The 12,103-nt window shown below is 53.3% G+C and overlaps 6 protein-coding genes across 6 annotated transcripts; 3 read left to right on the top strand and 3 right to left on the bottom strand.

Moving 5' to 3' along the window:
- Positions 1-239: 239 nt before the first annotated feature.
- TGAM01_v207448 (hypothetical protein) lies at positions 240-1,318 on the bottom strand (the record flags this gene model as incomplete). Its single annotated transcript, XM_024550100.1, has 3 exons — positions 240-795; positions 856-1,009; positions 1,144-1,318. The coding sequence occupies 3 exons, from the start codon at positions 1,316-1,318 to the stop codon at positions 240-242; spliced, it is 885 nt and encodes a 294-aa protein (XP_024405188.1).
- Positions 1,319-1,686: 368 nt separating this feature from the next.
- Positions 1,687-2,082, top strand: TGAM01_v207447 (hypothetical protein; the record flags this gene model as incomplete). Its single annotated transcript, XM_018807984.2, has 1 exon — positions 1,687-2,082. One exon carries the CDS (start codon positions 1,687-1,689, stop codon positions 2,080-2,082), a length of 396 nt encoding a protein of 131 aa, XP_018658761.2.
- Positions 2,083-3,903: 1,821 nt separating this feature from the next.
- TGAM01_v207446 (hypothetical protein) lies at positions 3,904-5,598 on the top strand (the record flags this gene model as incomplete). The annotated part of the gene is made up of 1 exon (XM_018807985.1): positions 3,904-5,598. One exon carries the CDS (start codon positions 3,904-3,906, stop codon positions 5,596-5,598), a length of 1,695 nt encoding a protein of 564 aa, XP_018658762.1.
- A 237-nt stretch (positions 5,599-5,835) lies between these two features.
- Positions 5,836-6,588, bottom strand: TGAM01_v207445 (hypothetical protein; the record flags this gene model as incomplete). Its single annotated transcript, XM_018807986.1, has 1 exon — positions 5,836-6,588. One exon carries the CDS (start codon positions 6,586-6,588, stop codon positions 5,836-5,838), a length of 753 nt encoding a protein of 250 aa, XP_018658763.1.
- A 1,239-nt stretch (positions 6,589-7,827) lies between these two features.
- On the bottom strand, positions 7,828-9,975 carry TGAM01_v207444 (hypothetical protein; the record flags this gene model as incomplete). Its single annotated transcript, XM_018807987.1, has 7 exons — positions 7,828-9,053; positions 9,108-9,389; positions 9,447-9,518; positions 9,625-9,630; positions 9,688-9,732; positions 9,863-9,919; positions 9,972-9,975. The coding sequence occupies 7 exons, from the start codon at positions 9,973-9,975 to the stop codon at positions 7,828-7,830; spliced, it is 1,692 nt and encodes a 563-aa protein (XP_018658764.1).
- A 532-nt stretch (positions 9,976-10,507) lies between these two features.
- TGAM01_v207443 (hypothetical protein) lies at positions 10,508-11,517 on the top strand (the record flags this gene model as incomplete). Its single annotated transcript, XM_018807988.2, has 4 exons — positions 10,508-10,826; positions 10,881-10,994; positions 11,056-11,172; positions 11,231-11,517. 4 exons carry the CDS (start codon positions 10,508-10,510, stop codon positions 11,515-11,517), a joined length of 837 nt encoding a protein of 278 aa, XP_018658765.2.
- Between the last annotated feature and the right edge of the window lie 586 nt (positions 11,518-12,103).

The raw sequence follows: 12,103 nt of genomic DNA, 5'->3' as shown, positions 1-12,103 counted from the left end.
GCAGAAGATGTGGAAACCAGTGGCACGATTGTTACGATGAGAGGAGGCGGCGACTCTAGGCCACGCAATCATCGCCGACACATGGTTAACTGGCAGCAACCGCCGCCCAACACATCTTCTATGAGGCCTGATCAGAGAGGAAGAAGCGATCAGAGGGGAAGCAGCTTAGAAGCGGCAGGGAGAGTGACTCCGTCACAGAGACAATCAGCTTCGGCACAACAAACTCCGAACGCGCGTGGTTAGAGAGCGTCAGTTCTGGAGGCTAGGCCACCTATGGGCAGACCATCAAGACCCGAACCATCGAGACCCGAGCCATCGAGACCCGAGCCATCGAGAGCAGCAGCCGCAAGAGTAGAGACTTCACGGGTGGCCTCTTCTTCATCACGTTCAAGAGCGCCATCTTTTGGAGCAGAGCCTTCAAATACAAGACCTTTGGGACCAAGACCATTAGCACACACGCCCCCAAAGCCGTTGCCACACTCTGCTAGCCCCTCTCCGGCGGTGACCAGAGCCAATTCCGGTTCAGGTTCCTCTAGATATAAGTTTCGGGACTCTGCGAAACATGATGCGTCAGGCTCTTCAAGATATAGGCTCTCGGAGCCTCCTATAACGGCACCACCAAGGGCTGCACTTGCCGATACCAGAGCTTTATCCAGGACAAGCGATCCCGGGCCTTCAAATGCTGTGCCTTTGGTAGCGTCTTCATCTACACCATGGCAACCTCCGGCTAAATCACGTTTACCTAGGCACACAGAAGCCAGATCCAAATGGCCTTCTTCGCAGTCGGAGCAAACTCTGCGGCCTGTGTCTATATCACCCAATGTCCCAACTCACCCGACGCTGATGGAGTCCTACATAGACAACAGAGATGGCTTGAAGAATGCCGTGCAAATGCTAAACGAGATGGCGGCGGAAGCCTCCAGAGCGTCGTATATTGCGACAAAGTACAACGACAACAATGTCGCTGGTTTAGAAAGAAATATAGTGTCCGAACGTTCGCCACGCTCACCTGAAGTGGACCAAATTTCGCTAGTTAAACAGATTGATAAACTGAAAAGGGAATATGGAGTAAAACCAGCTGGAGAGCCGGAGGATTCTTGGGAGACATGGATGCAAAGTGAAGTTGAAGCCCCTGAACTTGACTTTTTCTCTCCCTTTTCCAAGCAGGAACCAAAAGGCCCTGCTCGAGGGCAATCGCAGACTTGGCAAAAAGAGCACCTACGGTCATCAGATCCACTACAGCGAGAAATAGAAGACCTCTTTGAGGAGCCATCAAGCGCACCCTCCCGGCGATCGAATAGGCCACAAGAGTATCCATCTCGACCAGCGTCATTCAAGTCAGTTTTTGAGCAAAGAATTTTGCAGAAGCCTCAGCCAACTCAGCCTCGATCTAGAGCAGCGTTATCTAGATCAATAACATCTGGGCCACAGGAACCTGAAACACCGTCATTTCAGTCACAGGTGCAGCAGTGGCAGCAGTCTCGGTCACGCCACTCTCAATCTGGGTCGCAGCCATCTGGATCGCAGCCATCGGGATTGCAACCAGCTCAGTCACCCCCACCTGGATCACAGCGATCTCTGTCCCAGCAATCTCAGTCTCAGCGGTCTCAATCTCAGAAATCTCAGTCACAGCGATCTCAGCCACAGCAGTCTCAATTACAGCCGCAATGGATTCAACAGGAGCCGATGCAGTACACACCTGTGTCCCAACTACGACATCGACAGCAGCAACGGACCAACTCATGGCCACGTAATCAGGAGCTGCAGGGCTTTGCTGCCCATAGCTTATCATACGTGGCAGAGGCTCCTCGAGAGGAGTCTGCACCTTCCGTCCACCGTCCAGTGGTGACAGCGACGTATGAATTAGACGAGCTTCCTGAGAGATCTAACCAGGGCAAGGGCAAGGGCAAGGATATGCTTAGCCAAGCCGAAGAAGGTCGAGCAGGAGCCGGCCAAGATGCAGCCGAGGATGCTGAAGAGGACAAAGGGCCAAAGCCCTTTTGCTCGATACGCGGCCGTTTCGTTATAGCCCCCTTTCCGGGCTGGAAAAACTGGTTCAGCAGGAGAGGCGATGACGCTTGAGATGAATATGAAGACGAAAGCAAGTTGGAGTGGCACTGGAAATGGAACATTGGGAGTGAAGCATTGTGAAACTACCAAGGTAGTGTAGCGATTGATACAAGACTATATGGTACTTGCAATAGAGCGATGGAATTAGATGATCACAAGCCCACTAATAACGCATGTTGGACAATTGAGCGTGTGAATACGATAGACGGTAAGAAGACTGGTGGAACGTGACTTGTAAATTCTGGAGTCGTCGTAAGATGGAATTCACTTTTTGCGCCGAAGAGCCCAAAGAAGAAAGCGATTAAGCAGTCAACTCTTGGGACTGTGCCGTCTTCCGTGGACAGGGAAGCTCTGGGCCAATTAAATGGCGATGAATAATCAGTCTATCGATGATTAAATAACTACTAGTACATAGGTACTATTGACATGTTACTCACTTGCATCTGCTATGTATAGTTTGAACACCCATGTTGCTTTCCATCTGCATCTGATACGCATCTCGTATAACCACATGCAAGCAAGGGTCCAGTCTCTTTTTATTTTCTGGGGGAGGTATACGCGGCTTCTGGAGGCGGGGTTGAGGCTCTGGCTCTTGGCTGTGCCCAGTGAAACGGGGCGACTTGATGCGAAACAGTGAGCGGGGGGGTTGTATCGGATAACTCTATGGATGGATGAGTGTATATGAGCTTGAGAGGATTATTGTAATTGAGGCATGAGACATTATACGTTAATCTGTTGTTACTAGACCCAGGTGCTTAGTGCTGTAGGCTTCGTATTAGCTTTGGCGTTGAATTAGAGGCTGCTAAACGGCAGAGTGCTGAAAATAGAAGCGCACCTTGACTGGCCCGGAGCTTGGTGGGCTATAATAGCGGGGGAGAGATGAAATCCGACTGCGAGCGTGTGGCAAGTAGATTGACCTGCCATTGGCTGCAGCGGGGCGTCTTTTTTAGCCCGCAGCCATTGATGACGACGTCAGAGTCTATTGTGCTGTGGTCTGGTCGCTTTTCTGCTAGCACAGGCACAAGGCACGGCGCAGTACCGGTACATGTACATGAGGATCGTCGTCATTTCCGGCGACGGTTACTAGTATTTCTTTTTATTTTCTCACACTCACTTTTCTTTCCTTTCTTTCCAAGGTTACATTTAACGGAGTACAGAAGTAATAGTGGCAGCATATTTGTACAACCACCGACTGCTGCAAAAGAGTACAGATTGTCGCTTGTGCCTGAATCGCATTCGCTTTCGGCTGTTTTCTCGCTGGTTCGTGTGTGAGAGAGCGACAAGAGACAAGAGACAAGAGACAAGAGACAAGAGACAAGAGGCCAGATTCATTGAAGCTGGGACTTCTTGTGAACGGCTGGCTGTTGAGTGGTGGGATGGTTGCGTCCCTGCGATAAAAAGAACGAATTCAATACACTCTTTTTTTTGTTTTACTTTTCTTCATTTCATCAACGCAGAAAGCTAAGACTCCGATTGATACGTTTCTATTCGACGCCAAAGGCAGTGGCTTGAGCTTTCTGGAGCTTGTTGCGCTGTGGTGCCCTGTGGCTGCCTGCGCTGCTGTCGTGCTTCACTTTATCCGGCTTGGCGGGGGAGAAGGCTTTGGGAAACGATTAAGGCTGCGGCTTGCGATTGGCGATTGCGACGGCGGAGGATTGGATTGGATTGGACTGGATTCATATACGGACGATACGAGCGAGAGAGAGCGAGAGGGGACGATTTGAGCGGAAGAAAGGCCGCGATTGAGCACTTTGATACAGGCAGAAACAAGGACGGGGGAATAAAACACCAAACCGAAGCAATAGAGAATCGATACCAGCACAGCCAGCACAGATGTGGCCTTTCTCGCTCCTCTCCTCCTGCGACCGACAAGATGCCTGCGCTCCTCCCAGCAACGCCGTCTCGACCGCCGCGCTGCTCTCGGCCCTGCCCTTTGCCGCAGTTTTCCTCGCCGCAAACACCGTCGCCGTGCGCCTCGTCTTCCCGAAGCTGAGCGCCGCGGCGCAAGACGACATTCGCGACGGCGAGGGCCACGTCCTGCCGGCCCATGCGCCCGCAGCGCTGCGACAGGTCCACGCCGAGCACGGCAGCAAGAGCTGGAGACGGCGCGGCGCGGCCTGGGCCTTTGGCACGACGGTTGGGCTGGCGGCGACGCTGGGCGCGCTCATCATGGCCGAGATACTCGAGGCGGTCGATCCGGCGGCGCGCAACCTGGCGCTGCGTGTGACGGTGCCGGCGCTGCTGTTTATGCTGGTGGTGCTGATTCCGTGGCTGGAGTGCCGGTCGCTGGTGTCGAGCGCGGGCTGGAGCTTCCAGAGGACGGCCAAGGGGACGATGCCGCGCATGGCGCTGGGGCTTCAGGCGGTGCTGTTTGGCGGCTGGTTGTTTGTCTTTTGGTCAATGGGCAGCGTGGTGCCGAGGGCAGAGATTATGCTGCGGTCGCCGCCGCCTCCGACGACGAGCGATGGCAGGGTCAAGGGCACGATGGGCGAGGATCTGACGAGGGCGTGTCTGGAGAGGATTGGCGTGGTGGGCATCTCGCTCATGGCGCTGCTGTCGGGCTTTGCGTCGGTGTCGTCGCCGTGGCATACGTTTAGCACTGCCGAGCTGAGGAAGCGGAAGCCCCTGACGGAGGCGGACTTGAATCGCAAACAGACGGGGCTGGATGCGACGAATGAGATGCTCGTCACGAAGAAGCATAGACTGCACTATCTGGAGAGGAAGATTGCCGAGGATGCTGCTGCCAAGGAGGGCAAATCGGGAGGGCTTGTTGGGCTCGTCATGGGGTCGATCCGCGGACAGTCCAGCGAGCAGCTCGAGGTGCAGACGCTGCGGATGGAGATTGCCGGGCTGGAAGCCATGGAGGCGAATCTCTCGTCCAACCTGCTGCTGATGAAGAGCCAGCGCGCAGCCTCGGCCCGGGCATCCACCACGCTGGGCCGCCTCCTGCTCGTGCCGTCGTACATCTTCAGCGCCTACTGCGTGTACCGCATCCTCGCGACCTCTCTGACGACTCTCCGCAGAGCATCTTCTCCATCGGCCAGCTTCGCCAGCAGCGACCCCATCAACCGCTTCCTGGGCCTGCTGGCGCGCCACTGGGACCCGAAGCTCGACCAGATGGCCTGGGCGCGCCTCATCAGCTTCGCCCTCAGCGGCGTCATCCTCGTCGCCAGCGCAAACAGCGCAATCCAGACGTTTCACCTGTTTGCCAAGTGGACGCCGGGGCTGCTGCGTCACGCGCAGGCCAATCTCGCGCTGGCGGTGGGCCAGGTCATTGCGACGTATGTCATCTCTGCGAGTTTGCTGTTACGGAGCCAGTTGCCCAGCGAGGCGAGGAGTGCTGTAGGGGGTGTACTGAGGGGAGCGCTGACGCCGGCGTTTGTGGATGGCTGGTTTGAAGGGTGGTTTTTGCTGGGCAGTGTGGTGACGGCCATGGGGATTTGGGTTGGGAGGAAGATTGGCGCGGCAGGGGGGGAGGAGGGGTGGGATGATTATGGGATGGAGGAGATGGGAGCGAAGAGGTCTTGAGTCTTTTTGTTTGATGATTAAATGCGTATGTTGGCCTGGCGTTTTTACTTTTATGTTTGGGAGATATCTTTGAGATTCGCGTCCTTGAGGGGACTTTTATATGACTTCAATGCTGCGCATGTATGTTGAAGCAAGGCATGCTTTGAGCTTTTCATCTATCCATCTATCCATCTAGGTAGTCGTCTTTAACAATGTAAAGGAAGAGAAAAAAAATCAAGACGTTTGACAGTCCTCCACTTACACAATAATCCCCATCTCCCTCCCGACTCTAAACGCCTCTAGCAAACTCCCCCAAACAGCCTGGCTCGTAAACTCCATAACCCTCTTATCCCCATCCAAAAGCATTGCATCATCAGAAAAACTCGCCTCCGTAAATATATTGCCTCTCGCAGCCCTTCCCGTCCGGACTTGCTCCTCCGTGAACCATCCCCATTCAACATGCTCTTCAGCATCAACCTTCACTATCGGATCCTCTCCCTTTGCAGTAGCCAGAAAATTCACTTTTCCCCATATCCCATCCGGTTCATGAAACGTCGTAAAAATAATCTTCATGTCATCAGACACTTGCACTTCTATATCCTGTGCTTGTTCGTCATTTGGGTCAATGCCCCAATTCTGCGGCCTCTTCTCCTTCTCCTCTCCAGACGTGAATAGATCCTCGGCTTTCTGCTTCGTCATTCCCAGCACAGCGTGGAAATGACTCTCTTTGAGGGACGTTTCCTCGAATAATTCGCGCGCCGCAGCGGATAAAATTGATGTGTCGGTGGGATCGGCCGAGCCGCCGGGGGCTTCCCATTTGAGAGGGTAGGAATCTTGCGGGTGGCGGCGGAGGAGGAGGATCTGAGGAGGAGATGGAGATTGTTGGCGGAGGATGAAGACGCTGGTCATGAGGTGGGCGATGGAGGGGGTTGATTTGGAGGAGAGCGTGAGGGGGGCGAGGGGGGCGAGGGGGGAGAGGGAGGGAGAGAAGGTGAAGTTGTAGAGGGGCATGGTGATGATGTTGTTGGCGTTGTTGTTGATGTTGATGTTGTCTGTATTCTATGGTGAGTGAGTGACTTCTGAGAGAGAGACGATCAAGAGGCAAGTTGGTCAATGATATGCGCGCAATATATTATATCCGATCATCTCCTGCAGCACATAACAAGGCAGCAACCACCGATCAATTCAGCCCATCATTCATCTCGCTGCCTAGATACTAGTATTTCGTAGATAGTCTTGCAAACAATGAATCATACTAAACAGGCAAACACATTTCACACAAACACCGTCATTTTATGTAATTTTATTCATTTTTTCTCAATTTCGCCTCGCACCTCTATCAGAAAAAGACTCGCTGCAAAGCGAACTACAACTTGGCTGCCTGATCTTTTGTTTGCCAGCCCCCCCAGGCTCCCCTTTTTGTTCTTTTTCCATGCCCGCCATTTCTGTCTACCCGCATGAGCCTGTCCAAATCCCAAGCTTTTGTTTTTTTGTCCCGTCTCTCGTCGCAGCCCCCCCTAATCAGTAAAAAATAACGTAAAAAATCAAACGAAGAAACGAAAGGAGTCGAAAAATGACGAAGAAATAGACACTTGTGCAGATTGTTCCCCTTTTATGCTCCCTCCCAAATGTCTGTCCGTAGATGAACTCATTAGTCCCCATCCACACATTGCGTAAAGCGTGAGCCCGTCATCGTCATCAATCGAAAGCAGATCGCAGAAAATCACCTCTCCCTCTTTTTCAATCTAGTCTGCCCCGCATAACTTGAATGTCGTGAAAATTGTATCGTATTTCAACCGTCCCCTATCCCTTTCTCCTCCAAACTGTAGTAAAAAAAAAAGTCATTACGGCCGATATATACCGGGCAGCTGCAATGTTTCATGAAACTCGCTCGCCAAGTAGCAAATAAGCCTCTATCAAGCTCATTCAGCAACCATTGGCAAGGAGAGTGACGCAATAATGGGCTCCACCAATTGATACCTGAGAAGCCATCTTTAGTCGAGGCGACATCATCTGGCTTTGCCGGAAAATCATGAGCCATATCCAAGCAGTTTTCAGCCTGGAGATAGCCGAGAGTGAAGGCTACATAAGCCTTCTCCGCAAAACAGTCAAGCGTGAGGGGAAAAACAAGCCGAGACAAGTGCACAGGATGTCAGGACTGGATCTGCTGGCGTAAACCTTGCGACGGCATCTCTAGTCATGGAAACTGAAAGGAAATGGGGATCAACTTTTACAATCGCTTTTGTTTTTTTACACTCGACCGGTGCGTCCCTTTTTGCCGACCGCAACGGTGGTCCAGCCGTCCTCATCAGCAGTAGGGGCAGGGGCAGGGGCATCGCCCTCTGCTACAGGTGCAGCAGCCTGCTGGCCGTTGGATCGAGGTGCGCGGTTCTCGTTGCGAGGTCCTCGGGCCGGGCCTCCGCGGCCGCCACGGTCAGCTCGATCACCACGATCGCCACGGTCGCCACGGTTGGGAGGTCCACGGGGTGTTCGTGGCTCAGATCTCCAGTTGCCAGATTCAGTAGCTCTTGACTTCGGCGCCTCCTTGGGCTGCTCTCGGGTTCGGATGGGAATCTTCTCTCCTGCCGCACCGTTTTCCGCTTCTCCCTCAACCTTTGCCTCTTCCTCTGGCTTGGTCTCTGTCTCGGCTTCAGCCTTTGCTTCTGGCTTGGCCTCAGCGGCCTCAGCGACCTCAGCGGCCTCTTTGGCTTCTGCTTCAGCTTCAGCCTCAGCCTCAGCCTTGGCAGCGGCGGCTTCCTTGGCCAGACGCTTATCTTCCTTGGCCTTCTCGTCCGCCTCTCGCTTCTCCTGGATAGTCTGCAGTCTCTTCTCCTCAATCTCCTTTTCCCTCGCCGCGGTGTCGATGGGGCGAGCAGCACCAAAGGGGCTGGCCTTGGAGTCCGAGGCCGCAGAGGCAGAGCTGTCAGCAGCCTCTGAAACGGTTCGCTTCTGAAGGTTCAGGCGAGGGCGGCCGGCAGGCTGAGCTGGGGCGGCGGCTCCAGGGGAGGCCGGAGTTTCAGCCGCGGGTGCGTTGGCAGCATCTGGACGCATGTTGCTGCGCCACTGGAAGTCCTTTTCAGCGGCAGTAGCGGTGCGCTCGGCGCGCTCAGGACGCTCAGGGCGCTCGTTGTACTGGCGAGGAGGACGGCCATTGCCCTCTCCCCAGGTTGCAGGGTCGCGGCGGTTTCCACGGAATGATTCGCTGCGCTCGCCCAGACCCTCCTGGGGTCCACGCGCACGGCTGCTCTCACGGGATCCAGACTCCTGGGGAGCAGTGGGAGACAGAGGTCCTCGTCGCTCCCAGTTCATCTCACGGGGTGCGCGTCCTTCGGAGACGGGATCACGAGGGCGTCGTTCGCCAAAGTCGGATCGGGGGCCCCTTGATGGGCCAAGATCGGGCAGAGGGCCTCGGCGAGTCCAGTCGCTCAGGTCGCGGGTGGATTCACCTCGGCCATCTCGGCCATCGCCACCGCGAGCTACATGATTAGGTTAGCAGAGAGGATTGAAAGATTAAGACGGTAGACACATACGAGGATCAGCAACCTTGATTTTGATCATACGGCCCTCAAAGGACTCTCCGTCAAGGTTCAAGGCCTTCTTGAGGCCCTCGACATTGCCAAACTCAACATATCCAAAGCCCTTGGGCCGCTGTAGCTCTCGGTCTTCGATGATACGAACGCTGACAACGTCACAGCCCTCGAAAAACTCAGTCACGGACTCGCTGGTTGCGTCATACGACAGGTTACCCAAGTGAGCGGTAAAGGGGGGCCTATCGGGAATCTTGGTGGGAACGGATTCGCGGACAGAGTAGCCTATAGTCGTTAATTACGCAAAGCAACAAAAAAAGTGAAGATGGGATTCGGACATACCACGATCTTGCCACGAAGACATGCCACCGCCAGAGCGAGCGCTATCTCGAGCCGGGGGAAGCTGTTGAGTACCTGCAACATGGGTCAGTATCTTCTGTTTCATATACCACCACAGCCCGGGCAATGCCTAGGTCTTTTTCTTGTTTCCGAAGTTTATCTTTCCATCCGGGCTACTTACCAGGGACTATGAGTAGGTTAGCAATTGTCCAACTAGCCACAGGTGAGCCGCAGAAAAACGTACCATAGGATTCCTCGACCTCATCAGCCCAAGAGCCTCCACCAAAACCTAAGCCACAAGTCAACACACATATTCGAAGAGTACCCTTGTAGCGCCGGCGCGGGGTGTCGATGCGACCCGCATGCGAAGGCGGTCGGCGAGGGTCAAGGGAGGGGTGATGATGGACGGCGACACCCACCTGAATCATTCAGAAAGTCCCCAAGGGACATTTTCTGCTGTTCCTTCTTCTTGGGAGCTACAGATCGGCGTCAGCAGTGGACTCTCAAGTGCCAGACTCAGTGACATACGCATGATTGCGGTTCAAGGGCGAGCTGCGCAACGATATCAAGGACCGATGCGCAAATCGAGCAGCGTCAATGGACAGGCGGTGGCCGGGAGTCGTCTTTGAGAGCAGCCAATGGCGGACCCAGGCTGGCTACAGAGACGAAGAGCGAGTGCGAGAAGAGCGGTTGCGAGGCCCAGACAAGTGGTGCCGGGTCTGGGGTTGGCGAGGTGAAATTTGCTCGTCGTGGAAAAAAAACGATGCGGCGTCGTGAGAAGGGCTGGTTTGCCTTTTCCATTTCCAATTTTCGCCCGCCGAAGAGTGGGAGGCGCCAGGCCGCTTCAGGGCTAGCGCGCGCGATAATACCGGTACGTGGGCTGAAGTACAGAACCTGGTGTGTACTCGCGGGTGCTTGTAATACTGCTCGTGATGCGCAGTACCTAGCAAGTCTCTGCCAGCCGCCGACTCGTTTTGTGCATATCTGCAGAGCCCCACCAATGCCAGGCGAGGAATTTGAATTGGTTTTAGGACAAGGTACAAGCGCGAGGTACTCATTCCGAGATGGACATCCATCAACGCCGTCATTGTCTTTTTATACTATTAATAGCCTTAATATTCACTCTATGCCGCAATAATATCAGGTCACACACATGTTGGCTTACTAGCATTGGCCTTTACTTTCATATTCTTTCATCGTATTCTCTTATTCCAAATCTCTGCGTTATCGTTAGCCTCAGCCAGCAGGAAAATTCCATCATGAGTAACAAGCCAGAGCCCTCGTCCGGGGCCATTCAGCAACAGCAGCGCAAGAATCGAGGCTTAATACCGCCAGAGCTTGTAGATCTTCTGGTGACTCCCGTCCAAGTGGGCGCATGGTCCGGTGCGTTGTCCGTTTCACGACGCAAGTTTGACACTGAGCTCTAACATATACAAGGCGCTGTGGGAGTAATGGCCGGTGTTGCCGGTGCCATTGCGCGAGACACCAGTCCTGTTGCCAGTGGTGCCGTAACTGGATTCCAATGGTTTGCTCTGGGTGGAAGCTTCTGGTGTAGGTGAATTCCATCCCAGGTAAAGTCTTCACTCAAGATTCATCGCTAATTCCATCAAAGTCACTAGATCCGTGACCGTCAGGGCAATGGGAGGTGACCAGCAGCTAAGGCCAGTCGACAAAACTATCGCAAGCACAGTAGGAGGATCAGCAGCCGGTGCAGTGGCCGGGTTGATACGTGAGTATCCGTCACCGGCTTTGCTTTTGCATCAGCACTTGCTAACTAACTTTGATAGGGGGGCCGGGGAAGATTCTACCCGCCATGGTCATGTGGGGAGTGCTAGGGGCAGGAGGACAGATGGTTGCCAACGGCTTGAGCAACAGGAAACCTAAAGTGAAGGATGAAAATGACAGCTGGTTCAGGTCAAAATGGAGTCCATTGAAGAAGCTCACAGACCAGGAGTACATTGACATGATGGAGGAGAAGATTCTGAGAGTAGAGGCGGATATTGCTCTCATCGATGACCGGATTACAGAGCTCAAGTCAATTGATCAGAAAACCAAGGATGAGAATAGAACATGATAATATCATATCTTGTAAGACAAAATTAAGGTTTATTTGATTGTGATATCCGGTAGGGCGGCATCTGAAGTTGCACTGAGGACAATCTAGCTTCAGCGGTTAGTCAGCGGCCTCCAATGCCAAATCAACATCATACGATTGATTTAGGCGAAAATTTAAATTTCCCCTTGCATTTATTGCGCCAGAGTAGGGAAAATCTTGAAACTCGTATTACAAATTTGCTTTCTCGGGATAATATTATCTTATCTTCAACAATGAATAGGGTTAGCGGTGGTAAACGATGCAGCGGTTATTGAGGCTTATATCAGAATCTAATTTAAGCAACCAGTGACCGCAATTGAGGTTGAAGCGTTTTCTCTGGCAGCAATCTGGAAAAATTGCTAGCTACTGTAGCAAGTACTATTATATCAGCACTCTACTTTACAAAAACGCTTGGCGCCAAGTGACCAAGCATTTTGCTACCCGTATTGTGTGGTAGATACGTGAAGATACGTGTATTTTCAACGCATTTAGGGTAAGCCTAAAGCCTCAATGACGGGACTAAAGCTCCCAAGGGGCTCCTTGCAGATCGGATGGTCCGTGAGGC

The sequence above is a fragment of the Trichoderma gamsii genome (genome assembly GCF_001481775.2).
Source record: "Trichoderma gamsii strain T6085 chromosome Unknown Scaffold_27.2, whole genome shotgun sequence".
Lineage (NCBI taxonomy): Eukaryota > Fungi > Ascomycota > Sordariomycetes > Hypocreales > Hypocreaceae > Trichoderma > Trichoderma gamsii.
The sequence above is the reverse complement of the archived record's forward strand: the minus strand, read 5'-3'. Positions and strand labels throughout refer to the sequence as shown.